General features: G+C 42.5%; 1 protein-coding gene across 2 annotated transcripts; it reads left to right on the forward strand.

The window, feature by feature from the left end:
• Positions 1-18,771: 18,771 nt before the first annotated feature.
• elf3 (E74-like factor 3 (ets domain transcription factor, epithelial-specific)) lies at positions 18,772-22,837 on the forward strand. 2 transcript variants are annotated; one of them, XM_041953799.1, is made up of 9 exons: positions 18,772-18,932; positions 19,113-19,273; positions 19,975-20,208; positions 20,303-20,410; positions 20,500-20,646; positions 20,751-20,837; positions 20,948-21,067; positions 21,280-21,475; positions 21,903-22,837. In XM_041953799.1, the coding sequence occupies exons 2-9, from the start codon at positions 19,120-19,122 to the stop codon at positions 22,012-22,014; spliced, it is 1,158 nt and encodes a 385-aa protein (XP_041809733.1). In that variant the 5' UTR covers positions 18,772-18,932; positions 19,113-19,119; the 3' UTR covers positions 22,015-22,837. The 2 variants fall into 2 exon arrangements, with proteins under 2 accessions (XP_041809733.1, XP_041809742.1); XM_041953808.1 differs by having other exon boundaries at positions 18,784-18,932; positions 19,143-19,273.
• The last annotated feature ends 4,595 nt before the right edge of the window (positions 22,838-27,432 follow it).

The following is a 27,432-nucleotide window of genomic DNA, read 5'->3' on the forward strand; positions in this document are numbered from 1 at the left end:
TTATGTGACCGCACCTCTCACTCATGGTCAAAAATAGTGGTTAGAGTTTTTGAGAAAACCTTAGTGTCTTCACACAAAATTGATTCTCTTGCCCATTCAGTGGTGGCCTACGCTGCTGCCCTTCCTGAGAGGTGGGAAATCATGAAACTACTTTAGCTTGCTCTGTTTGATACGCACTGGGGTCATGCTTGAAATGAAGATCGCACTGGACCAGGAAGGATCTGCAGGCTTGGGAGTTATCTGGTTATCTTAATTTTATTCTAATCTTTCTTATCTTTCTTCTTATCTTGTTTGGGGGTTGCAATGCAAATTTCATAGACATGTCATGCTCAATGACAATAAAGAAATCTTGAAAAGATTCAAACTTTAAAACATAGATAATTTTGTCAGCTCAAAATAAACCTCGGCTCACTTTTCAAGATTCAGTATTCTTTATTGTCATTGAGCATGACATGTCAATGAAATTTGCATTGCAACCCCCAAACAAGATAAGAAGAAAGATAAGAAAGATTAGAATAAAATTAAGATAACCACAATAAAATAAACCAACATTTAATAAAATATTTGTAAATGCAATTAAAAATATACCAGAATTAAATTATACGAAGGCAATAAAAATATACGAAACAATTAACAATAAACAATAAAATATACCTGTGAAACGTGCCAACAGAATAAGATATACCAGTGAAATGTGCCAACAGAATAAAATATACAAACAGAATAGAATATACACAGTGAAATGTACCAACAGAATAAAATATACCAGTGAAATGTACCGACAGCAGCTGAAATATACTAAAATGTATATAAACAGTAAACAATAAAATATACCAAAAATGAAATGTGCCAATATACTAAAATGTATATAATTTAGTTAAGTGTGTGTGTGTACTTAAATGTTAAGTACACAGAAGGTGCAGGTGAAGGTGGACAAAGTGCAGTGTGCAGTGGCTCATAGCACTCACAGTCGCTCACTCCAGTGAGGAGCTGCAGGGGGTAATAGCTCTGACAGCTCTGGGAAAAAAGCTGTCCCTCAGCCTGTTAGTGGTGGTGCGGATGTTCCTGTACCGCTTTCCTGATGTAAGCGTTACAAACAGTCTGTGGCCCGGATGGCTGGGGTCCGTGGCGATGGATCTTGCCCTCTTCCTCACCCGGCCTTCATATATAGAGTCTAGGTCAGGAAGGGGGCAGCCCACAAACCCCTGTGCAGTTTAAACCACCCGTGCCAGTTGTTTCCTCTCCTGTGCCGTGCAGCTGCCATACCACACAGTCAACACAGTCACACTAAGGCAGAGGATGCTTTCAATTATGGCCCTGTAGAAGTTGACGAGCCACCGAGATGAGAGTCCAGCCCGTTTCAGTTTCCTGAGGAAGAAGAGCCTTTGTTGTGCCTTCTTCACCAGGCGCGAGGTGTTCATGGACCAGGAAAGATCAGATGTAATGTGGAGGCCCAGGAACATGATGTTGTCCACATGCTCCACCACTTCTCCATCCATGAGGAGGGGGGCGTAATCCTGGACCTCCTGAAGTCCACAATGACCTCCTTGGTCTTCCCTGTGTTCAGCACCAGGTTGTTGGCTGAACACCACTGGGTGAGCTGGTGTATCTCCTCTCTGTAGTGGGTCTCGTTGTTATCTGAGATGAGACCCACTACTGTAGTGTTGTCCGCATACTTCACGACTCTGTTGGTGGGGTGAATGGCAGCACAGTCGTGAGTAACATGGTGAAGAGGGCTGGGCTGAGCAAACAACCCTGTGGCGTGCCCGTGCTGAGGACCAAAGGGGATGATGTCATGTTTCCTATTCTCACTGCCTTATGCCTGTTGGTGAGAAAGTCTCTAATCCAGTGGCACAGAGATGCAGGCAGACCCACCGTGTGTAGCTTCAGCGCCAGCTTGTGTGGGATAACTGTGTTGAAAGCTGAGCTAAAGTCTACAAATAGCATCCTGACGTAGGTGTTGGGCTGCTGCAGGTGGGTCAGGGCTGTGTGCAGGGTGATGGAGACAGCATCCTCTGTGGACTGATTCCCTCTGTAGGTGAACTGAAGGCTGTCTAGGTCCGAGGGGATGAAGCCTCTAATGTACCTGAGAATAATCCGCTCAAAACACTTCATGATTACTAGGGTCAGAGCAACAGGCCGTTAGTCATTCAGGCAGGTGATGGATGTCTTCTTAGGTACCGGAATGATGGTGGAGGACTTGAGGCACTCAGGAACCGTAGACAGCTGCAGGGACAGGTTGAAAATGTCCAGGAACATTCCTGCTAGCTGGTCAGCGCATGTCCTCAAAGTCTTGCCTGACACCTTATCCGGTCCTGTAGCTCTGCAGGTGTTGATCCTCCTCAGGGTGGATGTCACCTGGTGCCGCTGGAGGGCGACGGGCTGGTGCTACTCTTCCAGCCGGGGTAGGTGTGTAGCTTCTCTGCTGCCTGATGTGTCAAAGCGGGCAAAGAAGCTGTTTAAGGTCTTAGGCAGGGTGGGGTCGTGGCTGGCGACCTGAGTGTTAGGCTTATAGTCCGTTATGGTTCTGATGCCTCTTCACATGTTCTGGGGGTTGTTGGTATTGAAGTGAACTTCAATTTTGTTTTTGTACCGGAGCTTGGCCTTCTTAATTCCTTTCTTCAGCTCTGCTTGAGCCCTGCTATAAGCCAGCCTGTCACCAGCTCTGTAGGCAGTATCCCGGGCTTTCAGTAGGGACCGCACTGTGCTGTCCAGCCATGGTTTCAGGTTGGGAAACACTGTGATGGTCTTAACGCGGAGGACAGCATTAGTGCAGAACTGAACATAGGACAATACAGATGATGTATACTCCTCTAGGTCTGCCTCTTCTCTGAATACAGTCCAGTCTGTAAGCTTGAAGCAATCCAGAAGTGCAGAGGAGGCCTCCTCAGTCCATATCTGTACTGTCCTGGTGGTCAGCTTTGTTCTGCGGGCCAGAGGCTCGTAGGCAGGAATAAGTTTCACGGAGATGTGGTCTGACATGCCCAGGTGTGGAGCTGCTGCAGCCTTGTAAGCAGCAGGGATGTTGCAGTAAACCTGATCCAAAATGTTGCTGTCTCTGGTAGGAAACTTTATGTATTTGTGAAATTTGGGAATCACCACCTTCAGTTCAACATGATTAAAGTCCCCGGCTACAATCACAGCTGCCTCCAGTTTGTCGTTCATCTGCCCGCTGATTAGGCAGTACAGCTCCTCTAATGCTAACTTAGCATTAGCCCGCGGTGAGATGTAGATGGCCACAATAACAATGGACGAGAGTTCTCTAACCAGCTTGAACAGTATTTGGTATTCCAAATCAGGTGAGCAGAACATGCTGATGGTGCGAGTGGCTGTACACCAGGCATTGTGTCCATACAGTGCCAAGCCTCCGCCTCTGCTCTTACCTGAAGCTGCAGTCCTGTCCACCCAGAACAGAGAGCTCCCCACGATGTTGTCGTCCAGCCAGTTCTCTGTGACAACGGTAACACAGATGTCCATCCGGCAAGAGACTATCCTTAGACGGACCTCGTCGATTTTGTTGGTGAGAGACCTGGCGTTAGTGAGGAAGAGACTGGGGAGAGTCGGTCTTTGATATCTCTTATGCTTTTTGGATCCCTGACCTGTCAACGCCTTGGCCTGAATAAACTACATTTTGATTGACTTTTCGTCTTTGGTCTGCTCCTGGGTCCCCTAGCCTTGTTCAGCCATTCCACCCTGACAGAACAATCTTGCCAGCATGGACCCAGCAGACCTGGAGTTGGTGAAGACCGCAGTTAAGGAACAGGGGGTCATGTTAGGAAGCCACCAACAGGGCTTCATTCAAGTTAACGAGAGTCTTGGCACCCTTGCTGATCAACTCCACTCTGTCTCTGCACAGGTGCAACAACTTTTAACCATTACCACTCAGTTCCAGACCACCCCTCCACAGGCTGATCCGGCCCCTGCCACTCCTGCCAACCCCCCCCCCCCCCGGATTCAGAGAACCCAGGCTGCCTGCTCCTCAGCCCTATGACGGTAACCCTGATAACTGTCGCTTATTCCTCTCACAATGCTATTTGTCCCTGGAGCTCCAGTCCCTCGCTTTTCCCACAGAACGTTCCAGAGTGGCTTACCTCATCACCCTCCTCACTGGCAAAGCCTGGGAATGGGGAACTGCTGTGTGGGACGCCAACGCCACCTACTGCTCATCCTACAAGGACTTCACTGAGGAAATGAGAAAGGTATTTGACCGCTCCTGCTCAGGCAGAGAAGCAGCAAGAGAGGTCATGGCACTCCTCCAAGGTACTTGGTCAGTTTATGATTATGCCATAGAGTTCCGAACCCTGTTTGCCTCATGCAAATGGAATGATGCTGGCCTGTATGAAGCTTTGAAAGGCTTATCAGATTCTGTAAAAGATGAACTTGTCCCAAGAGATTTACCCTCCAGCCTTACAGAACTCATGGACCTGGCTGGACGCATCGACGCTCATATCAAGCAGAGGACCCGGGAGAGGAATTCTGCACCTCTCCGACTGGTCGAAAGGGTTCCTGCAACTGAGTTACCACCCCCTGAACCCATGCAGGTTGATCTAGCTCGGGTCACCCCTGAGGAGCGCCAACGCCGACGAGACACAGGTGCCTGTTTCTACTGTGGAAAGTTGTGTCATTTTTGTCTTGCCTGTCCCCTAAAAGACAAAGCCCGCCAGTGAGAATAGGGGGCCTGGCGCACATGGCCAAAAACCCCTCCCCTGTCCAACGCTCCTACCTTTCTGTTTCCCTTTTGTACAAAGACCAGTGTCATGCCCTTCAAGCCCTCATTGACTCAGGTGCTGACAGGAATTTCATGTGCTTTGCAACAGTACAAAGACTGGGGATTCCGCTATCCCGTCTTGATATCCCTCTTTCTGCCCTGACCCTCAATGGCAACAGCTTGGGCACTATCACCCATAGAACAGCCCCTGTCACTTTAAGAATTTTAGGGAATCACTCAGAGTTGATCTCTTTCCATGTCATGAATAATCCCCATGTTCCCATAGTTCTTGGATTCCCTTGGTTGTCCGTGCATAACCCCCATATCAACTGGTCAGACAACAGTATTCTGGGATGGAGTGCATTTTGCTTATCCTCATGCCTAGGCTCTGCCTTCACCGCTGTCTCTTCCTCTCCAGCTCCTGAGGAGTTTCCTGATCTGTCTAATGTCCCCAAGGAGTATCTGGATCTCAAACCTGTGTTTAGCAAGTCCCAAGCAGTGTCTCTACCCCCACATAGGCCCTATGATTGTGCCATTGAACTCCTCCCTGCCACGTTTCCACCCAAGGGCGGTTTGTACTCTCTCTACCCCTCTGAAAGAGACTCCATGAAAAAGTATATTACAGACTCGCTGGCTGCCGGAATCATCTGCCCATAATCTTCACCTGCTGGAGCTGGCTTCTTTTTCGTGGGGAAGGATGGATCCCTCCGTCCTTGCATTGACTATCGAGGGCTGAATGAGGTCACAGTCAAAAACAGGTACCCCCTACCTCTCATGTCCACTGCTTTCGAACTGCTCCAGGGAGCCAATGTTTTTTCTAAACTTGATTTAAGGAATGCCTACCACCTAGGGAGAATTAGGGAAGGTGATGAATGGAAAACTGCCTTCAATACCCCTACTGGCCATTATCAATACCTTGTGGTTCCTTTCAGTTTAACTAATGCCCCAGCTGTCTTTCAGGCCCTTGTCAATGATGTCCTGTGAGATTTTTTGAATGTTTTTGTGTTTGTTTACCTGGATGATATCCTGATTTTTTCACCTTCCCTTGAAGTCCATAGGCAACATGTCAGGCAAGTTCTCCAGCGGCTGCTGGAGAACAAACTTTTTGTAAAGGCAGAGAAATGTGAATTCCACAAAGATACTGTGTCCTTTTTGGGTTTTGTCATCTCACTCTCCAGGATACAAATGGACCCCCTGAAGTTGAAGGCGGTCAAGGACTGGCCCACACCATCTTCTAGGCGAGCACTCCAACAGTTCCTGGGATTCGCTAATTTTTACCGGCGATTTAGGCATTTAGGCATTCACAGATCTGAAAAGTAGGTTCACTTCTGCACCCATTCTGACCATTCCTGACCCCTATCTCCAATTTGTTGTGGAGGTAGATGCCGCGGAGTCAGATGTGGGGGCCACACTGTCACAAAGGTCCCCCAAGGACAACAAACTGCATCCATGCTCCTACTTCTCCCACCGTCTCTCTCCTGCAGAGAGGAATTATGATATTGGGGATCGGGAGTTACTAGCTGTTAAGCTAACATTAGAGGAGTGGAGGCATTGGCTGGAGGGGGCTAACACTCCTTTCATTGTGTGGACAGACCACAAGAATTTGGAATATCTTCGTAAAGCCAAGTGCCTGAATGCTAGACAAGCCAGATGGTCCCTTTTATTTTCACGATTAAATTTTTCTCTCTCTTATCGTCCTGGCTCCAAGAACACTAAGGCTGACGCCTTGTCCAGAATGGGGGCACAGCTCCCAAGAACCTTGGCAATGATCAAACAGCGCTTTTGGTGGCCATCCATGCGTGTGATGTCTGTTTCAGGCACAAGTCAGGCAACAGACCCCCGGCGGGTCTCCTGAGGTCTCTCCCTGTCCCTCATCGTCCTTGGTCACACATTGCTCTGGACTTTGTAACTGGGCTTCCCAGGTCTGAGGGCAACACATGCATTTTGACTGTGGTAGACAGATTCTCTAAGGCAGCCCAGTTCATAGCCCTACCTAAGTTGCCGTCAGCTATGGAGACTGCTGAACTGTTGATCCTCCATGTTTTCCGCTTGCATGGTCTGCCCACTGATATTGTCTCTGATCGTGGCCCACAGTTTTCTGCCCAGTTCTGGAAAGCTTTCTGCAGACTAATCGGTGCCTCTCCCAGTTTGTCATCAGGTTTCCATCCTCAAACCAATGGGCAGACAGAGCGTGCTAACCAGAAGCTGGAAGTTGCACTCAGGTGCATGACCTCCCAGGACCCCATGACATGGAGCAAGATATTGCCCTGGGTAGAATATGCCCACAACTCCCTGCCCACATCTGCCACGGGTCTCTCCCCCTTCCACTGCTGCCTGGGATACCAGCCCCCGCTATTTCCTTCTCAAGAGGAGGAGGTCGTTGTCCCCTCAGCTCAGTCCTTTGTGCGCCGCTGCAGGAGGACCTGGGCTCGGGCCAGGGCTCAACTCTCGCGGACAGCCGCTTCCTGCAAACATCAGGCAGATAGACGTCGGTCCCCAGCACCTGAATACAAGGCAGGCCAGAGAGTGATGCTCTCCACACGGGACCTTCCCATTAAGACCACCTGCCGCAAGGTGACAGCGAGGTTCATCGGTCCCTTCACCATCACCAAGGTGATCAACCCTTGTGCTGTACAGCTCCGTTTACCTCTGACCATGCGCCGCATTAACCCCATGTCTCCCAACTCAAACCCATTGTCTCGAGCCCCCTGTGCCCTATTCCCCCCCCCCCCCCCTCCTCCCAGGGTTGTTGACGGTGGTGAGGTGTTCACTGTGCGGAGTCTTCTTAAGGCCAGGTGGCGTGGCAGAGGTTTCCAGTATTTGGTCGACTGGGAGGGCTACGGGCCGGAGGAGCGTAGCTGGGTGCCTGCCCGGTTCATTGTGGACCGCACCCTGGGGGGGCTGTCACAGCCCAGCCCTAATCTGTCCTGCAATCTAACATGCAGAGTTGGTCCTGCCCTCTGGTGACTATGGTCTGAACCCACACCACTACATTTTGATTGACTTTTTGTCTTTGGTCTGCTCCTGGGTCCCCTAGCCTTGTTCAGCCATTCCACCCTGACATGACCATAAATTTTCTCAAAAAATGGTCAGAATTCCTGCCCCTATAGTGGGTGATGTCATCAGCTGGAGTGCGAGAGGCAGTGAGAAATCGCCTGAATTTTTTAAAAAATTGCCATAAACTCCAAACAGTGAATAGGAGACACATAATTTTTGGATCCTTTTGTGGACAAACATCTCTTCTTGCCTCTGATTTCAATTTTAAAGGGTTAGCCCCACCAAATTTCAATAAAGAGGGATTTTGCATCAGCTGCCCTGCTCTGCTGCTCCATGTAATGTACAATCTCCGTTTTTGTGTCAGTCTGTCTTTTTAAGTCGACCATTTACTAATTTTTCTAAAACATATCTCAACACCAAACACACATACATCTGGCCCAGACTTCTATGCTTCTCACAGTCTAATCGGTTTTTTGATAGCAGCTACCATTTTCAGGAGAAACCGACAGCAAAAAAGTAGCTGTTCCTCAAGGGGAGAATTAACTGTCAACAGGTGTAACTCTCGGTTACACACACACATTCAGTGTCATAAGACACACACACACACACACATCTCCATGACAACCATGGAGATGTGTGTCATCTCCATGACAACCATGATTAAAGCCCATTACGATCAAAGGTGCCCCCTAAACCAGCAAGTCAAAACAAGAGCATTGTTTGAAAACAACCTCGGTCCAATAAGCAACTGAACTCAGCTTCAGTACTGCAGGTTGGGCTGGCCTCAAAAAACCTGGGACAGTGTTTATATACTGTATATATGGATAGTTTCAACACGCGCGCACACACACGCACACACACGCACACACACCAGACACATCTCCATGACAACCAGTGAACCCCCCCCCCCCCAGGCCGCACCTGCCGATGACTTCACATAAAAACCGCTATCTACGCAACTCCCCATGGACAAACAGCATTGCCACCATAGATACATTTATCAGATAAGATTAAATCGCTAGCTAGATAGCAATAGCTAGTGCTAGCTAACTAGCGATCTAGCTAGGTAGTGATCTGGCTAGCAATCTAGCTAGCTAGTGATAACTAGCGCTAGCGATAACTAGTGCTGGCGATAACTACAGATAGATAGATAGTGAAAACATCAATGCTCTACATCATTGATCCCCAACCCGTGGGCCGCGGCCCACTAGTGGGCCGTGGGTCATTTGATACTGGGCTGCACAGAAAGAAAAAATAATTTCCATTATTTCGTTTTTTCACATAATTTGAAAAACACGTAGTGCCTGACAGTGCCAGTCTGCAGCCAGGTCCTCTTGACATGATTAAAAAGTGGATTTACGTTCATTATTACTGTTTTTATTATTATTAAAGAGAAAATACCACAGTTTTTATCTTATCATTTTATTTTGTTTTTATCTGCTACACCTTTAGACTGGGCCGTGAAAATATTGTCAGACATTAAACTGGGCCATGGTACAGAAAAGGTTGGAAACCACTGCTCTACATGAAGGTTTGCTTCTGTGTGGGAGTATTTATTGAGGAAATAAACTACTATAGATGTCAAGTATTTATGAATTACTATGAATACATCCTTCTGTAAATAGCCTACAGATGTATTCATTCTAAACCACATACATATTTGAAATATAGATTTTTTAATGTTTAATATATTCAGGGAGCTCATCGTAAAACTCTTTCTCCATGTCGTTCTCCATCATGTCATAGCACAAGCAACACTGTATGCTTTCAGCCAATCTTACAGCTTCTATGTGTCACACCGCGGTGAGGTTTGTCTCGTCTTGGGTTTCTGTCTTGTTATTTCCTGTTTTATTTTGTGAACCTAACTCTCCTCTCGTTTCAGAGCACTTACCCCTCCTCATGTGTCATCGGTGCGTCAGCCTGATTACCTATTGTCTCCACCTGTTGCCTATTACTCTCCATGTGTTTAAATTGTCTGCGTCTCCCTTGTCTCGTGCCAGTGTGTTTTTTGTCCTAAGGTCGTTTCACCCGTGCCAACTATTGATCCACAGCCACAGCTCAAGTCGCCTTGTAAGCCATTGATCCTCCTCGTGAGCGTTTTATGTTTGATAAAGTTTCATAGTCTAGTTCATAGTTTTTGTGTTCCTTTGTTTATTCCTTGTTGTTCCATAGTCCTCCTTAAGAGTGTTTTTGTTGTTCGAGTTTAATAGACCTTTGTTTTGCTTTCTAGATATTTCATCATCCTCCGTGTGAGAGTTTTTTGTTATTAACGACTCTTATCTAACTCTGTAATTCCCTCCTAGTAGGCGCCTTATGTTCTAATCCTTTTCAAGTGATATTTGTGATAGTCCTCCGTCATTTTAGAGCGGAGTGGATTTTGGTTTCTGTATTAGTCCCCTGTGTTTAATTTTGATAGCATTGTTTTATTTCCTCCTTCAGGAGCGGTTTTGTTTCTTAAGTTTTATAGCCTCTATTCCTCTTCTCCGAGCGCTTTGTGTTATTCGAGTTTTTGTTCCATTTCTCTTGACCACAGTCTGGTCCAATTAGTAATTACCAAGAGTAATTTCATAGCTTTTGATTTCACGCTTGTTGAGGAGTTCCTTGGTGGTTTTTGTGAATAAATAAAGCCTGTTGCTGTGTAACTCTGCACCTGAGTCCTCTTTCCAGTCTCGGACTGACACTATGCAAGAACATGAACAGGAGTCAGGTAATAACTTATATGTATAGCCATGAAAAAAAGCCACATTCAGAGCTAAAACGCAGCCCCCTTCATTCTCCACAAAAGAACAGGAAAAAAAGGAAAGAAAATGAACCTGCACTGCAATTAGCTACCACATTCTCTGGTTTAAATAGCCCATTTATATTATTTCATATTCTGCCTATTATATTAAAATTCTTACAGTAATTTTTACACTTTTTGCCATACATGTAGACATGCTGATTTGCAATGAAGTTGAAGTGGCCCCTTAATTTTTTTTCCACATCTGTAAATGCACACACACGATCTTTATGAAGTAACAAACTTTTTCATACACATTTAGCCATTTAATATGCTATAAAGATAGTAACATACCATTTAAAGACTTTGTTCCTACTTAAAACCGGCTGTATCTAATGAAAATATTTTTAGGTTATCTGTGTCAACCAATCATGACTTTTTTTCTTTTTTTTGTAATGTATCAAAAAAATACTGAAAAACATGTTGGCATCATGACACTTGTAGATATTGATACATATACCACGGTTTGAGAATCAATTTTATTGAAATATGCCAATACATCTGATTGGCTACGGACACTTCCCTGTTGAAAAAAATGCATTTGTTGCTCGAGACACGGCAGGGGAGTCTCTCCCATTAACTCCCATTAATTAAAAGTATGTATATTGACCCTTGAAGTGACCTTCAATTATGTTTTAACTAGTTCACACAAGGGAGAGATATCTTGAACTGAAATTGTGACTAATGAATGTTTAGTATAGATCAATGCTCAAATGCTCAGCTCGTTACTGGGCTCTGCTGCGGCCTGATAACGAGCCATTCATTTGAAGCAGCTGTGCTGGAGCAGGGATACATCTAAAACATGCAGGGAAGTGGTACTCCAGGACCAGGCTTGAGAAACAGTGGTATAGATAACACCAGCAGCCCCCTCGTGCCACTGTCAAAATTTCGGCGGTGCCGAGTATAGTGCCCACAACTGGTTGTTTTGGATACCTACTAGACTACTCTCAATGACTGTTTTGATAAACTCCATCAAATTTGATTGATTTTAGTTGTTAGTTTAGTTTAGTGTAGTTTTTGGCCCTTGAGATTAGAATTTCTTTGAAAAATAAAAACAAATATTATTAATAATTTTGGTGAGTTAAGGATTCTTTTTTAATATTTACACAAATAAATGTTTCTTTTCTAATGATTGATCAAACCAAGCATCAGAATGGGGAAAAAAGGTGATTGAAGTGACTTTGAACGTGGCGTGGTTGTTGGTGCCAGACGGGCTGGTCTGAGTATTTCAGAAACTGCTGATCTACTGGGATTTTCATGCACAACCATGTCTAAGGTTTACAGAGAATGGTCAGAAAAAGAGAAAATATCTAGTGAGTGGCAGTTCTGTGGGCGAAAAAGGCCTTGTTGATGCCAGAGGTCAGAGGAGAATGGCCAGATTGGTTCGAGCTGATAGAAAGGCAACAGTAACTCAAATAACCACTCGTTAAACCCGAGGTAAGCAGAAGACCACACCGCGTGCCACTCCTGTCAGCGAAGAACAGGAAACTGAGGCTACAATTCGCACAGGCTCACCAAAATTGGACAATAGAAGATTGGAAAAACGTTGCCTGGTCTGATGAGTCTCGATTTCTGCTGCGACATTCAGATGGTTGGGTCAGAATTTGGCTTAAACAACATGAAAGCATGGATCCATCCTGCCTTGTATCAACGGTTCAGGCTGCTGGTGGTGGTGGAATGGTGTGGGGGATATTTTCTTGGCACACTTTGGGCCCCTTAGTACCAATTGAGCATCGTTTCAATGCCACAGCCTACCTGAGTATTGTTGCTGACCATGTCCATCCCTTTATGACCACAGTGTTTCCATCCTCTGATGGCTACTTCCAGCAGGATAACGCACCATGTCATAAAGCTCAAATCATCTCAGATTGGTTTCTTGAACATGTCAATGAGTTCACTGTACTCAATTGGCCTCCACAGTCACCAGATTTCAATCCAATAGAGCACCTTTGGGATGTGGTGGAACGGGAGATTCGCATGCAGCCGACAAATCTGCAGCAACTGCATGATGCTATCATGTCAATATGGACCAAACTCTGATGGCAAAAAGGTGGTCTAACCTGGTAGTAGCAAGGTGTACCTAATAAAGTTGCTGGTAAGTGTGTATATATATATATATATATATATATATATATATATATATATATATATAAATTTTCAAGGTCCAGGCAAAACTTGGGTTCTCCCCAGTGTGGAAGTTTTAATCATGCCTCTCTGAGTTGAGACAAGGTGGACAAGCATGTTTAGTCCTTCAATTATATTGCAGTTTTTTGTAGGCAGTGTTTTAAGATGTAGGAGGGAATGTGGAAGTAATATCATTTGTTTTATTTTTGCAGTCCTTCTATGTATTTTCTATTTCTGTTCTCTGTGTTACACTGACCTAGAAAAGAGGCTCCACTGAGAGAGGCAAGACGTTGAACAGACGTTCTGTGAAGAATAAACACAGGAATATGAGAAAGTGGCATCACTGCATTTTCAGAATATAATTTTATGGCAATTAGCCAGATTTTGAAGTGGAGTTGTTAAAAAGCCAATGAGGTTAGGGTCAGTACATTCAAACCTTATGGCTCCTTGCCGATTAGTCAAATGCTGGGTAACCCAGGAAAATTAGCAAATCGGAAGAAAATTATTTGTCTAAATGAGTCCTTTAAAAATATTGTGAGACTGCTTTTGTTTGACTTTTCCCTAAGGTTAGCTACAATAATAATATTTTTAACTTCCAACCAACAGTGTTTGTGCATTATTTAATGTGTTTTGAGTGCTTATAAATAATTTCCATCACAGTCTATTTATAATACATATTCATACTATGAATGGCCATACATCAGAATTTTGAAAAGGTTATTTTTACTTTTACTTATTTTCTTCTTACTGTTTGTCTTGGGTGTTGATTTGTACTGTGTTTCTTATGTTTGTCCTCTGTTTTGTGCTGTGTAAAATAATGCTTAACAATGAATCTTACAATGAGAAAAGTGTCTGGGTAAAGTGTCTGGCTATTTGAACTTCATTTCTATTATCTCTCAGCACATAAACATATAACAGATATGACAAACAGTGCTTCATTATGTGTTACACACCTTTTGTTAGGACGCTGCTCCAGCCTCACTGCTCACGTCTTTTTAAATGCACACAAAAAAGTAACTGTGGAAAGTCCCGCCATTAAGCAACAGTCCAGGTGTAGAGGAGTAATGAAGGGTGGAGAAGACAGACAGCATGACTTACAAGTGATGAAATTATTTGCCTGTTAGTCTCCAGGTCATGAAAGCTGGTGCCTTGTCAGAAAGCAGAAACCTGCAGGGCTGCATTCCACACTAAGCTTTTCCTCCAACACACTGTGGAAACAGGGTGTGAGTGATGTTGTGAAATTTGAGAGAAAACGTGAAGGTTTGCCACTCATTATTGGCCGAAACACATTTGAAGGCCATTGGCGATTGGGATTATAAGAAAAAAATATGCTGAGATCACCCAAGCCTTCCTTCAGACAACAGCAACAGCAATAGAGCTACACAAACCTTCATTCTGGTCAGTGTAGTACTACTGCATCAGTGTCAGACATGAAAAGGGACAAAGGGCATGAATTTTGGAGGAAATCTCAGAATGGCCCTATGTGATTGAGTGGCAAATAATGCTTAATAATTAAAATGACACTGTATTTACCAGTTTAGGCCAACACTGTAATCCTACATTAAGCCATCTTTTTATTTTCATTCATCCACTTCCATCACACACTCACACAAACCGTGCTGTTGTTCACATTATACAACCCTTATGATATCTAACAAAGGCTAGGCAATCCTGCAGACCTTTTTACAAAAACATCAACAGTTACGGGATAATGCAACCCAAATCACCGTCACCTACACCACCCCTAGCAAATAAGACAGCAAAGAGGGTTGCTGCTTTTACAACTGAAAAATGGAAAACAAACTGGCTTGGTGTTGAAAGATGAATAAGACATCTCTCCTCTTCTGTAAACCATGTAGGGTTCACCCAACCAAGCATATAGCCAAACAACTAGGGCTAAACACAACTTTGACATCATCAAACAATAATGCTACAGACTGTCTTTGGTCTTATACATTAGCGAAAAATGGCATCAAGTCGGCAGTAAATGTTGGCTAGCTAGCGCTAATGTTACAGCCTACATTTGGGTCTTGACAAAAGGTGGTTGATTGAATTAAAACAACATCAGGAGATCCATTCAGCCTCGTCTTCATTGTTTACACTTGGGAACAGCTGTTTCCCCTGAGCAACACAAACATACTCCCAGTGGAAAGACCAGAGATCCCCATGGAGATAAGGAGAAGGAGAAGGGGATGCAGAACTGGAGCAAAGTGCTGAGATGAGAAAAGACAGTATTAACCTTCCACATCGTCTCTTATTATGGGGATCATAGGATCTCTCCCTATAACATTGAAAGACATAGAACTGCTAGCTGTTAGCATGCCATATTACTTCCCTATGGAGATCTCGCACATCATCGCAATAACTGTGTACTTCCCCCCCTTGGCCAATGCTGTAGCAGCATGCGAGCTCCTGCATACTGTAATCTCACAGCTACAGACATCGCATCCCCAGGCCCTCCTCCTCATCTCTGGAGATATCAGTCATGCTTCCCTGTCTTCAACTCTCCCCACCTTCACCCAGCATGTGTGCCACAAAAAATGCCACACCAGAGACAATAAAACACTGGACTTACTGTATGCTTACATCTCTTCACCCCTCCCCGCACTGGGCCAATCTGATCACAACCTGATTCATCTGCTACCTGCCTTCATACCTTTGGTGATTAAACAACTGCCGACCACTAGGCATGTGAAGAGATGGTCAGAGGAGTCCAGTATGGGACTGAGGAACTGTTTGGACACCACTGACTAGGAAGTGTCTGCAGTCCATACAGGGGGGACATCAACAGTTTGACAGCATGAATCATGGACGACATCAGCTTCTGTGTGGGCAACACTGTGCCTACCAGGAAGGTGCGGTGTTTCCCAAACAACAAACAATGGATGTCCCCTGAACTGAAAGTCCCATTGAATGAGAAGAAGAGGGTTTTAGATCTGGGGACAGAACTGAGCTGAACACGGTGCAGAGGGAGCTGAAAAGGGAGATAAGGAGAGGCAAGGAGAGCTACAGGAGGAAGCTGGAGGAGTGCCAGTGCTAGAGAGGTCTGGAGAGGCCTGAAAACCATCTTAGGCCCCAGGCCTCCAAGGCTTTAGAAGCTCTGAGAGGGACAAAAAGAGGTTCAATAAACTGGTCAGGAGAGCTGGCTCTGCCCTGGACTGCCCTCTAGACACCATTGAGAAGGTAGGCGAGAGGAGGATGTCAGCCAAGCGATCATTGACAACCCCTCCCACCCCCTGCATGACACAGAGGTGACCTTTAGCAGCTCCTTCCGCAACAGACTGCTGCATCCACTATGTAAGAAAGAACACTACTACAGGTCCTTCACTCCAACAGCAGTCAGATTATTCAACTCCAGGATTGTATAATGAAGCACTGTGTCCACGCACACATACTGTTTTTTGCACAACTGCTGTTTAACATCTGCCGTTTAAAATTGTTGTAAAATTAAATAGAGAATAAAGCTCATTTGATAATTATGGTAAAAACAGATACAAATATAACTATGAATATTGTATTGTATGAGTATTCAAGAGATGCATTTTTTGCTTTCTTTTAAAAATATTTACTGACCCAGGGCTGTATTAAATACTAAATACGCATAAATACCCTGAAAGTACTTTTAGTGAGCTCCTAACTTAGCCTGAATTTAATTAACAAGGAGTTCTATCCTAGGAGAGATTTTTAAAAAATTCTCAGAGCAACTCAGATCATCAGAACAAACAAGGGACTGAAAATTTTAGTTTCTTAGTGAGGATGCGTGCTTGACCACCATTGCAAGGTACTATGCATTGTTTTAAAAGTTGTGATTGGTTGATAAAAAGACATGAAAGGCCTAAGTCTCTGTTAAGACATGATGTAATTATGAATAGAATTTTATGGGGAAGATCTTTCAGCAGTCCGTTGTTGCAGTCATAAAGTCATTCTAACTCACTGCAATAATGCTGCATAATGACTCCCCCTTTGTGCAAGGAGAGGAGACGATTTTCTGAGGTCTTTCACACTTTCAAGCTCTGTCTTTATTAAAAATCTCTTTTTATTACTTTTTTTTAAAGTTATTTTGTCTTTTTAGTTTACAGCTTTTATGGAGATGTGTACATATTTTTAAAATAGTGTTTTTTCTTACCTACCTCATGTCAGCTTAGGTTAAGCTATGTGTGTTTTGTGACATGTAAATTGCTGCTGCAACACAACAATTTCCCTTAGGGGATAAATAAAGTACTATCTACCTATCTATATGTGTGTGTATATATATAAATGGTTCAGTGTTTCCCACCATAGACTTTCCTTGGGTTATTAAGTATATTTGGTAACTGCATTTTAAACATTGAGAGACCTTTCCAACCACCACTGATTGATGAGTAAACAAATTCCACTCGCTCTACGCCACTTGTCTACTGACTATTGTACATGTTTTGCAGACAAGCTCAGAGAAGGTGAGAGATAGAGAAAGACTGAAGCATTCTCTGTATTATGTCCCTCCTGTAAATGCACTGATTGTGGTCCAACCTCTCATGTATGATGGAAGCTTACTTATTCCTTTGTAATAGCTTGCTAGTGCACCTGCTTGCTGCCTCTGTCATTTGGTACCATGATGGCTTTGATCATTTTGACAGGCGAGATCATGAACAACAAATCTTCTCAATTGTAATAGAGTTGCAGGTGAAAACATTTCAAAATGTGAATTGTGTTTTTTGGGCAACTTCATAAAATATACTGCAGACAAAGAAAGTCAACAGAGCTGACCCACAGTGAGAGAAAAACAGAAAAAAGAGGGGTGGGGCAACCCAGAGTGTGAGCAGGAGCAGTAAGAGACCAGAGGAATAGGTGTGTGTCTCAAATGTTGAAATGAGAAATAACCTCCTCGAGATTGGGTAAAGTATGACTTTCAATCCCTGCAGCCAGGTTTCAACTGCTGTGGAAATCTTTCAGAGATTATGTAACATGTAATGTTGTAATATTCAGGTATCTACATACTACTATGTTGTGTACTATGTGATTTATTTTTATCCATATTGTATCAGTACATTGTTTATTGTCGCAGTAGAATGTGTGGTAGTGTTGGCAGTCGCTACCAACCACTAGGTACCAGCAGTGAGCCGAATCAGTATTGTATTGCGCCAATACAGAGACCTGCCACACTTCTTGCGACACTCATGCAACATGGCACCTAAACAGACCTCTTAAACTCAGCATGTGTTTCCCCTACAGTAGAGTTTCTGTCTCACTGTCAGGGTAAACCAGTCAGCACAGTCTATGCGGAGCACCTGCACGTCCTTACAATTCTGTTCACAATGCAAGAAGAGAGAGAGAGAGAGAGAGGGGGGGGGGGGGAGAGGGTAATAACTGACACAGAGCAGGCTGGTTACACATTAGGAGGTAACTGAATGCAGTGGAATAAAAAGCTGCTCGATAAATTTGTTTAATCGGTCACGGTCAGGCTCTGCTGTTAACTGATAAAACTTTCTGTCCACACAGTTGGCCGTTTGACGTTGTCACACACTCTGTGTGCAGCTATTTTTAGACACATAAATTCTGTCATCTCCCCACCCACTTCTTGTTAGATTGAAAGGTGGCTGTGTCATGGAAATATGACAAAGTCAAGTCATTTCAAAAAAACTGACCATACATTGTAATTTGCTTTCAATGCTGAATACATAATTAATACATAAATACGTAATTAAAATAATAAGAAAAGACATGTGAAAGAGAAACAGAAGGGAAATAGAAAACCTTATTTTTTCAGCATATGTTTTTGTCTAGAAAGGTTATGGATTCCAGTCTATAAAACATGATGAGTAAAATTCCAAGATTGATTGAAGCTAATAAAATTCAACTATTTTTATGTACTTATACTGAGTGAAGTTCCTCCAACACATTATAGAACGGCTGTCTTCTTTTCAGCTACATGAATGTAATATGACTAAGCAAACCTATGAAAGCTAACAGAGTATATAAATACAAATATAATTTGACCATAACTGATGGCGTGAAAATTTACAAAAAAACACTTAGAGATAATAGCAGGGCAGGTTTGTTTTGTTGATCGAGTTCTCAGGAAAGTGGAGGAGGAGGGATGGAGGTGTGGCCAGTTTCGACTGGAATTCCCCTGTACTCACCTGAGTCCTTCCCCCACTCCTTGTGGGAATATAAAGCTCCACAGGTGCTTAAAAGCAGCAGCTGGTTTATATTTACCACGGAGGTTACACAGAGAACAGGCAAAGGAGAGCACTCAAACTGTGAAAATTATACAACACGCTAACACTGCGGATTGTCTTGGAGCATCATTCTTTGGCATCATATTGTGGCTTGTGCTATAATCAGGTAAAATACATTAGACAAATATTTAACTGAGATGTTAAAATGGTCCTGTTTAGTAGTGTTTCATTATGTCACAAAGCTGGACAACAACAAAAAAATGTGTTCATTCGATATGATCTCTCTGTAGCAGCTCTTCAGAATTTTACAACTGGTGTGTAAACAAGTATCTTCTATCTTTCTCAGTGTCTCCATGTCATCACTGTGCCTCAGCAGTGTCCTGACCAATGCCAATCTCACCATGTATCAGACGGGTGTCCCTGATATTCTTCCGCAGCAGCTCAGTGTGCTGCCCAGCTTGAACACTCAACAGATCAACAATCCCGGATACAGCTCCAACACATGCGGTAAGAGTGACACCAACTGCTGCTGTGACAGATTGATTTTTTCTGTCTCGTCTTCTGCTACAAGATTCAATTATATGTGTGATCTGTGTGACACCAAACAAATAACTGTTCTGCCCCTGGGCTGTTAAACATTATAGTCCAACTTTCATGGGTGGTTTCATCAGGACTAATGTCACAATAAACATAATTATTTATTTTCAAACTTGAGTCAGTGGGACCATTAACTGTCTGAACTTTGCTTTGACCTCATTTAGTCACTGTTGGCTCAATCATTTACTAGGCAGCCAATGTTTAACTCGCCATAATCGTCAAACAGAAGAATGCTGCCACCTCATAGTTGAAACAGCTATGCCTTTGTTTGTCTGACCTTAGAGATACAAATCCAGACTGGCTGATGATGAGACTGGTGTCAGTCCATATCACTGATAGCAGAGCAGGAAGACATTTTGCAACATATTGACAAAACAAGTGTTGACAAATTGTTTGCATAGTTTGTAAGAGTTAACAGTAAATAAACTAAAATTAACTATATGCATGAACCACAATCAAGATTTTTTTTTTTTTGAAAATTTACAGTTTGTAAATATTTGTTCTCAATACTCAATGCTGACTAGTGCAGCTAGTGCACAGATAGATCATTCCATAAACACACCATCCATACACTGTCGAATATCAAGTAATTCCTGCCTCTATCTCTGCAGGTCAGTGGTACAGGCAGATTAGCCCTCACTGCTGGACAGCAGACAACGTTCTGGAGTGGATCAGTGACCATGTAGAGAGCACCAAGTTTGATGCAAGCACACTAAGTCTTGCCTACTGTGCCATGGATGGTCCCGACCTCTGCCAGATGAACCGGGACCAGATGATTGGGGTGTTTGGCCCGCAGCTTGGTCTACACCTCTACCAGAGTCTGCAGGAACAGAAGACAAAATATGGTAAAACTGCATTTGTCTTGAGAAAATTATTTATAGACTTTCAGAGCTGATATATATCCATATACAGTTTGTGTTTTTAATTTTTGCTCCCCAGATCTGCAGAGCCTATCAGCACCGGAGCTGAATGAGACCTGCCAGCTCCTGGACAACTTCCTGGACAACTTAAACTTCCCTTTACTCAGCACCATTAGAATTGGCCAAGGTACATACTGTATAGAGATTTTACAAATTAGCATAAAACTGTTACTGTGTGGAAATCAAAGCGCTAACGTCGTAACTTACTACCAACAGCTGAAGGAGCGGTCAGCAAGAGAGAGTTAGACTACAGCGATGATTATGACCTGACAAGTCTGACCATGGAGCCCATGACACCTCTGGGAGACAATGAGTACCTGTCTGATAATCAGTCTGACAGCGAGTACAGCTCCTCCTCCAACAGTCAGTGTTTCATTGTCATGTTTGTTATAATCTTGCTCAACTCTTCTGCATCTCAAGAGTTTCTCAAGAATTCGCTGTATCTAAAACGTCTCTCATGCATTCAGGTGGCATGTTTGGCTTCACAAGCCTTGGCTCACCAGAGTCTGGCAGTGGTGAATCAGACCCAGAGTTCTCCTATCCTCTGATTTCAAGTGAGTACACAGAAACACTCATTGCTTGTAAGGTTCTTTGCATTCCACAGTCTCAGTAGTGACAATGAGCTTTGGGAAATATCTCTGACAATTAACTGCTATGTTAACAGAGGTACACATCAAATCAGAGAAAGGAGAGTCTCGGCTGAAGCGACCACGAGGGCGACCTCCTAAACTCAGCAGAGAACACAGCAGTGGTATTTATGCCAATTCAAAGAAAAACAAACATGGTGAGGCTGTGTTTAGAGAATCAGCATATTGTGTCATTCATCATGCAAAACACTGCTCAAAAAAGCTTTGTACATGAAAACTGCCAAGCTGTTTTACAGATTCTACTTTGCATCTTCATCAGACTACAGATGCATATCTGTTTGACTTGCATGCATATGCTTATTCATCAATGCGCACACACAGTTAGCTCACTGTGCCCCATCACTTGCAGCGCCTCGTGGCACTCACCTGTGGGAGTTCATCAGGGACATTCTTATCCACCCAGAGAGAAACCAGGGCCTGATGAAGTGGGAGGACCGCCGCGAGGGTGTTTTTAAGTTCCTCAAGTCTGAGGCTGTGGCTCAGATGTGGGGCCAGAAGAAGAAGAATAGCAGCATGACATATGAGAAACTTAGCCGTGCCATGAGGTGAGTTCAAGTAGAATATGGAAGAGTTTGATGTGAAAATTCCAGCTGTTTCATCAGGGTTTCATCGCATCTTCCTGAGTCTCAAATAATTCAGTATGTGCAGAGTTACGGTTCAGAAGTTCAAGACACTGGCATTGCGGCTAGACCTAACACACAAAGCAGTCAGATGTGTTCTCTTCTACATATACAATGAAGGAGATGTCCCATCATACACAACCATCACATACAGTTTTATCTTTTCCAGTCATATAGTCTTAGACTTTGAGATGTCCTAAACCTATTACGTGTCAAGCTACAAAAAACATTTGTTTACATATTTCCCAAAATGCAACTTGACAGTGTCTTAAACCCTCTTGCAGCAGGTGATTAAGGGGAATGCATACTTTGTGTCCTAAATCTGAACTAACAGAACCTATCCCTTCCTCAGGTATTACTATAAGAGAGAGATCCTGGAGCGAGTCGACGGTCGGAGGCTTGTATACAAATTCGGAAAGAACTCCAGTGGCTGGAAGATTGAGGAGATTGGCATGAGCATGTGACGCATCAGTCACCAAGTGGGTAGAAACCAAAGAGCTAATCAGAACAGTTGTTCAGGAACCACGGTAGAAATACCTGTATGGCCTGACTGAAAAAAAAAAAAAAAAAAAAAAACTGCTGCCCCAGATGTTTAAGACACTAACTTCCTCTTAGTAGGAAGGTGTTGCAGAAAATGTAAGCCAGTGTTTTTGGCTCTAGTAGGTTTTATGAACCAATATTAATGTTGTACCTGTTTTGTGTTTTTGATCGTCATCACAGAAACTTTCCTATGCGCATAGAAACTAAAATTTACATTGTTATGGTTGTGTTTCTGTAAGCGCCTAGAGGTTAAAGAGTTGTACAGACTTCTCTCTGGTCTGAAGTTTCTTTACTGATGCTACACTAACATGGAATATGGGCATTAAGGATTGTATTGTGACACTGGATATCTTCTTTTTTTCTTAATGTCATATCACTGTCTTGTTATTCTAAATGGGTGAAACTTTCACCATCAGTTTTCCATGTCAATGTTAACTCAGTGGATCTGAATGGAAGATCGTGTTTGAAAAAATCTTGTGTTCCTTCATAGTCAGAAGAATGTGCACTATATGTCTATCAGTATCACTTATTATAAAGTGTGTTTACACAATGTTTGAATAAAAAGTAGTTTAAGAGTAATTATATAATATCTTATATATGATCATCACATATAAGTTTGCACGGTTTGTATTAATCAGTCAGAAATCAATTGCATGTTGTTGTGTGATTAATTCACTTTGCTGTCAGCCACTTTGAATTGAGAAATGTTTGTGGAATAAATCTTATATCATTTATGATATCTCTTAATTAATGGCATACTGGATTGTTTTTACAGAAATCATTTTTGACATGTATTTACTTCCTGTTGTGGGACTGATTAAACTCTGAGTGTCTGATGAGTGTTACCCACCCATCGTCTGCAGTGTTCCTTCAAAAACTTAAGTCTTTATTATTTGTGGTAGAAAGGGATATTCCAACATTTGTGGCTAGCAGCATTCCAGCTCTAAGTGAAACTTGCGTGATTGGATGAGTGATGAGTGTGTCATATAGGTAATTGTGACTATAATTGTTTCTGGGGTAGGGACAAGCCTTGAAATAGAATAAAAACTGGACAGAAATCAAAGATCTTATCCCTCCACTTTCTAATTGAACTGGGCCATATATTGATTACTCTCATGAATGCAAGAACAGGAATCAACCCTGTATTGTGAAAAAAAAAAAAAAAACTTCTGTTTTTTTGGCATTTTTGTCTTTATTGAATTGACTAAGGTACAGACCGAAATAATGGGATCAAATCGAAGATGTATGTCAATTTCCAAATGTTTTGAGTTGTCTAAACACAACCATAAAAACCTTCTAAAGCCACTAGCAAAGCTTTTTTATTGGCTGAGTAACTAAGTAAGTAACTTTTGAAGGCTGATTCTGCATTCAACAGTCTTTTAATGCTTTGGTATTCAATTTGAGAAATGTAAAAGCACCATAATGTAGCTACAAAGCTAGTAAAAACAAACATGCAATCAACAGATGATTCACACTTCACATTATCACAGCAAGAAAACAAAAACAAATCAAAGTACAAGTCATAAAGATGATGACTAAATCTGACTGGAATACGTGTACATGCCAGGTCATATCAAATTTAGGACTAGTAAGGAGCCAAAGTCACACTTCCTTCTCTCTTCCTTCCACGAGTCTTCCAAGTGAAAATTCTCAATAAGCGTGACAGAGAGAGAGAGATTGTTTTTACTCTTTTCTTTACAGTTTCATTGCCACATCCCTTAGACAAAGTCAAGATAGATATTAATTTTGCATCTATGTGTGACATGGGTGTACTATAAATAATGTAAGGCAACTAAAACCACTCAGGTACACTTTAAGATATCAGCTCTTTGATGACTCCTGTATGGCAACAGCAAGTGTGCCCTGACAATAGGAAATGGACCATATTTATATCGTACTTTGTGCTTCACACAAACACACTCATACAATGATGGAGGAAGAGCTGTCATACAAGGGCAATTCCATGTCACGTGATCAAGGGCACTTTGACAAGCGGACAGGAGGAGCCAGTGAATAAACCAGGCTTACCTCACAGCCAAGTTCTGTTTGAAATTTAACATCTATTGACCACTTATTGACCACCAGCTACTACGTCAAAAATACAACAGAAGAGGAACATCTCATGTGTTTGTGGTGCAGAAAAGGTTCTTTGTGTTGTAAATTAAGAAAGTTCATTCATAGTGAACTCATGATCGAATGTCCCTCTGCATTATGTGCACATTTACAGGTTTTTATCTTGTGTATGTAAGTGTTAGCAATGGACTGTATTTATATAGCGTTTTTTTCACGTCAAATACTCCATGTCTATTTGAGTCCTTCTTGTATTTATTAAAAAAATGCCGAACTTAAATTATTCACCGGCAGCAAACTAAAGTGCTGTCATGTTTTTACTGGCGTGTGCAGTCAGCTGTCAACCAGAATAATAAAAGGACTATTCCACTGCACAATGAAAAAATATGAATATATGCAAATAATTGGCAATTAAAACATTTACCTCAGTGCACAGCGTCTGCATATCAGGGCTGTATGCCATCACCTTCATCTTTACACAGTAATTTGTCATCTGTGAGGCGTGCATGATGTGTGTTTTAATAACAACCAACTAAAAAAAAATACATTTTAATTAAATACTCATTAACTATTTTCAAAAGTCACAGCGAGAGCTGCATGCAGCTCCGGAGCCGCCCTTAACTAGGGGCTTGTCCTGGCCTGAGCCAGCCCTAACTGTAAGTTTTATCAAAAGGAAAAGTTTTAGGGCTTCTCTTATGGGTCATCTCAGATGGGGTGTGTGCCCCCCAGAATGAGACTGGAAGATGGTTCCACAGGAGAGGAGCTTGATAGCTGAAAGCTCTGGCTCCAATTATAGTTTTGGATTCATGGTTTTGGTTCACTCATGAACTCAGTCAGTCATTTCTAGAAATTAAAAGCTCCTTAACCAAAAGTGGGACAAATGCCATGTCCCCTAATCCCCCGTAAAAACTGTGATTTCTGTCAAACCCCGAATCTCTCTCTCTCTCTCGCTCTCTCTCTCTCTCTCTCTCTCTCTCTCACCCACCCAACCGGTCGAAGCAGATGGCCACCCACCCAGAACTAGGTTCTGCTCAAGGTTTTTGCCTCCTAACAGGAAGTTTTTCCTCGCCACTGTCGCCCAGTGCTTGCTCATGAGGGAATTGTTGGGTTTCTTATTTGCAGTGAAGCTGATAAAGTACCATGTCCAATGTCACCCTTTGACTGACACAATTGGTAACTGCATACCTGGTGGCATCATGCAAGCTTTCAAATCAACCATCTAATGTTTTACTTTTGTGTGAAGGTCAGCATACATGAGTAAAAGCAGACAATCTGTGCTGATAGACACACTGTGTGTGCGTGTGTGTGTGCATGTAAGGACGTTATGACAGCATAACTACGAAATGGTCTTCAACAGCTGTGTGGCTCCTGTAGACACACTATAAATCTACCATTGTTCGATTTCCAGTGTTTAGCAGCAAAATTTAGATTGAGGTGTTTACACACCTCTGGCTGACACAGACAGTGGTTTCTGGTTTCAGCTTGGTGTACAACAGGTTTGGCCTGTTGGAGATGACAGAGCATGATAACATCTGCATGGTTTGTCTGTTGTATAACACTTCCTTTAGTGGCAATGACTGCCATTCAGTCCTGGGTCCGGTAATATACTGTATGAACTAGTGTGATGTTCATATCTTGCAGCAAAAAGCAAAAAAAATGTACAAGAAATTAATAGGAGTGTGTACCCCACAAAATTGGTGATTCTGGAAACTTGTAGTGGAAGTGACTACTTGCACTTTGGGCAATAACTGGACACTAAGTTCACACAGTTCATGCAAGGAAACATGTTTGTACCATCGAACAAACAAATTACCTTTCTTTGGCAGCCATAGATGGCATTCACACTGTTGAGCAAATGAATCATTTTATTCTATTAAATCATTTTTGTGTATAAGTATTCACTGAAGTGATTGTTATGTCAGTGTTTTTAATGTTGTATCTGTCCAGTAAACATTTATGACTAACTAATCAACAATCACAGTTAGTTTGAAAAAAAAACTTTGCTATTATTTATATGAATTAAAAATACAACAAATTCTAATCTGTTTCATCCCAGGTGTGGTTTGATAATATGGTGGCAGTTGCAGTCAATCCCACTGTTACCACATTTTAATTCACATGTGCACAACTCATGAACTGAGCCTCGCTCACTCAGGAAATACAGGACTGTCATATGTGGAATAACCCAAACTGTTTAGGCCTCTTTTTATGGCCTTTTAGAGTTGTACTCTCTGTAAGTCAATGGAGAACAATTTGTGCACCTGCATACATCTGCATCACTGTTTTTGTGTAGCTATAAGTTATGAATGCAGCTAGGTAGCGAATTAGTGATCTATCAAGATTCACTCCCATTTAATTAATAAAGTAAGATTACTGTAACTGTTAATTTATAGTCAATCTGAGCATTCATTGTATGGAAAGCAGGAAAACATTGACAGGTCACCTGTATATTGCAAGGTTAAGACACTGAGAGACACAGAATCACATGCATGCATCTGTTGTTCTGTTCCCCAAAAACCTTCAAATTATATTAAGTATTAGTATTATCAGGTGATTTTGGAGTTGTAAAGAAATAGTCTTTCCTGTGTGGTCCAGTTCATGTAGACTTTGCTTTCAAACAAATCCGGCTGAGGTTGCCTGAAAATCCAGGGCTTATTTCACTTCCAAGAGTGTCTATGTGGTGCAAAAAGACCAAACACAGGATGACGTGATATGGGATACATGTATATATTTGAAAGTAAAACTAAACAATTCATATCAGCCATGTTCCCTATTTCTTTTGGGACACCTGATTTCCTTTATTGAGTTTGCAGTTTGTTTGTTGTTGGATCTACACAAGGATTCCATCAGCATTCTTGAGTTAAAACACACCAAAGTTTCTTTAAATCACACCAACATTGAAGTCTTGAATATCCTTTTAGATGAGCACTTCACTCCATATATGTGCTGACAACTGCAATGTCAAAATCATGTCTGAAAAGAAACAAATAGTTTCCATAAAGTCCTGTAGACGGTTTGATCTGAACAGCTGCTACATTTTTGTAACACTTCCTTCACAACTTGTATGAACTTGAAGTCACAGTAACTTAAAGGCTACGAGATGTAGAACTTCACTAAAGGCTAGCAATGATAACATATAGCCTATATAAAGGTCAATTTATTCATCATAGTTAGTACTGCTCAGCTAGTGAAAACAGCTATATCAGTCTTCTGTGGCTTTAGTGGAGGTTTGAGAAACTCTAAGAAAGTAATACTGATGTTGTCAGGGTCAG

Source organism: Chelmon rostratus, chromosome 2 (assembly GCF_017976325.1).
Source record: "Chelmon rostratus isolate fCheRos1 chromosome 2, fCheRos1.pri, whole genome shotgun sequence".
Taxonomy (NCBI): Eukaryota; Metazoa; Chordata; class Actinopteri; order Chaetodontiformes; family Chaetodontidae; genus Chelmon; species Chelmon rostratus.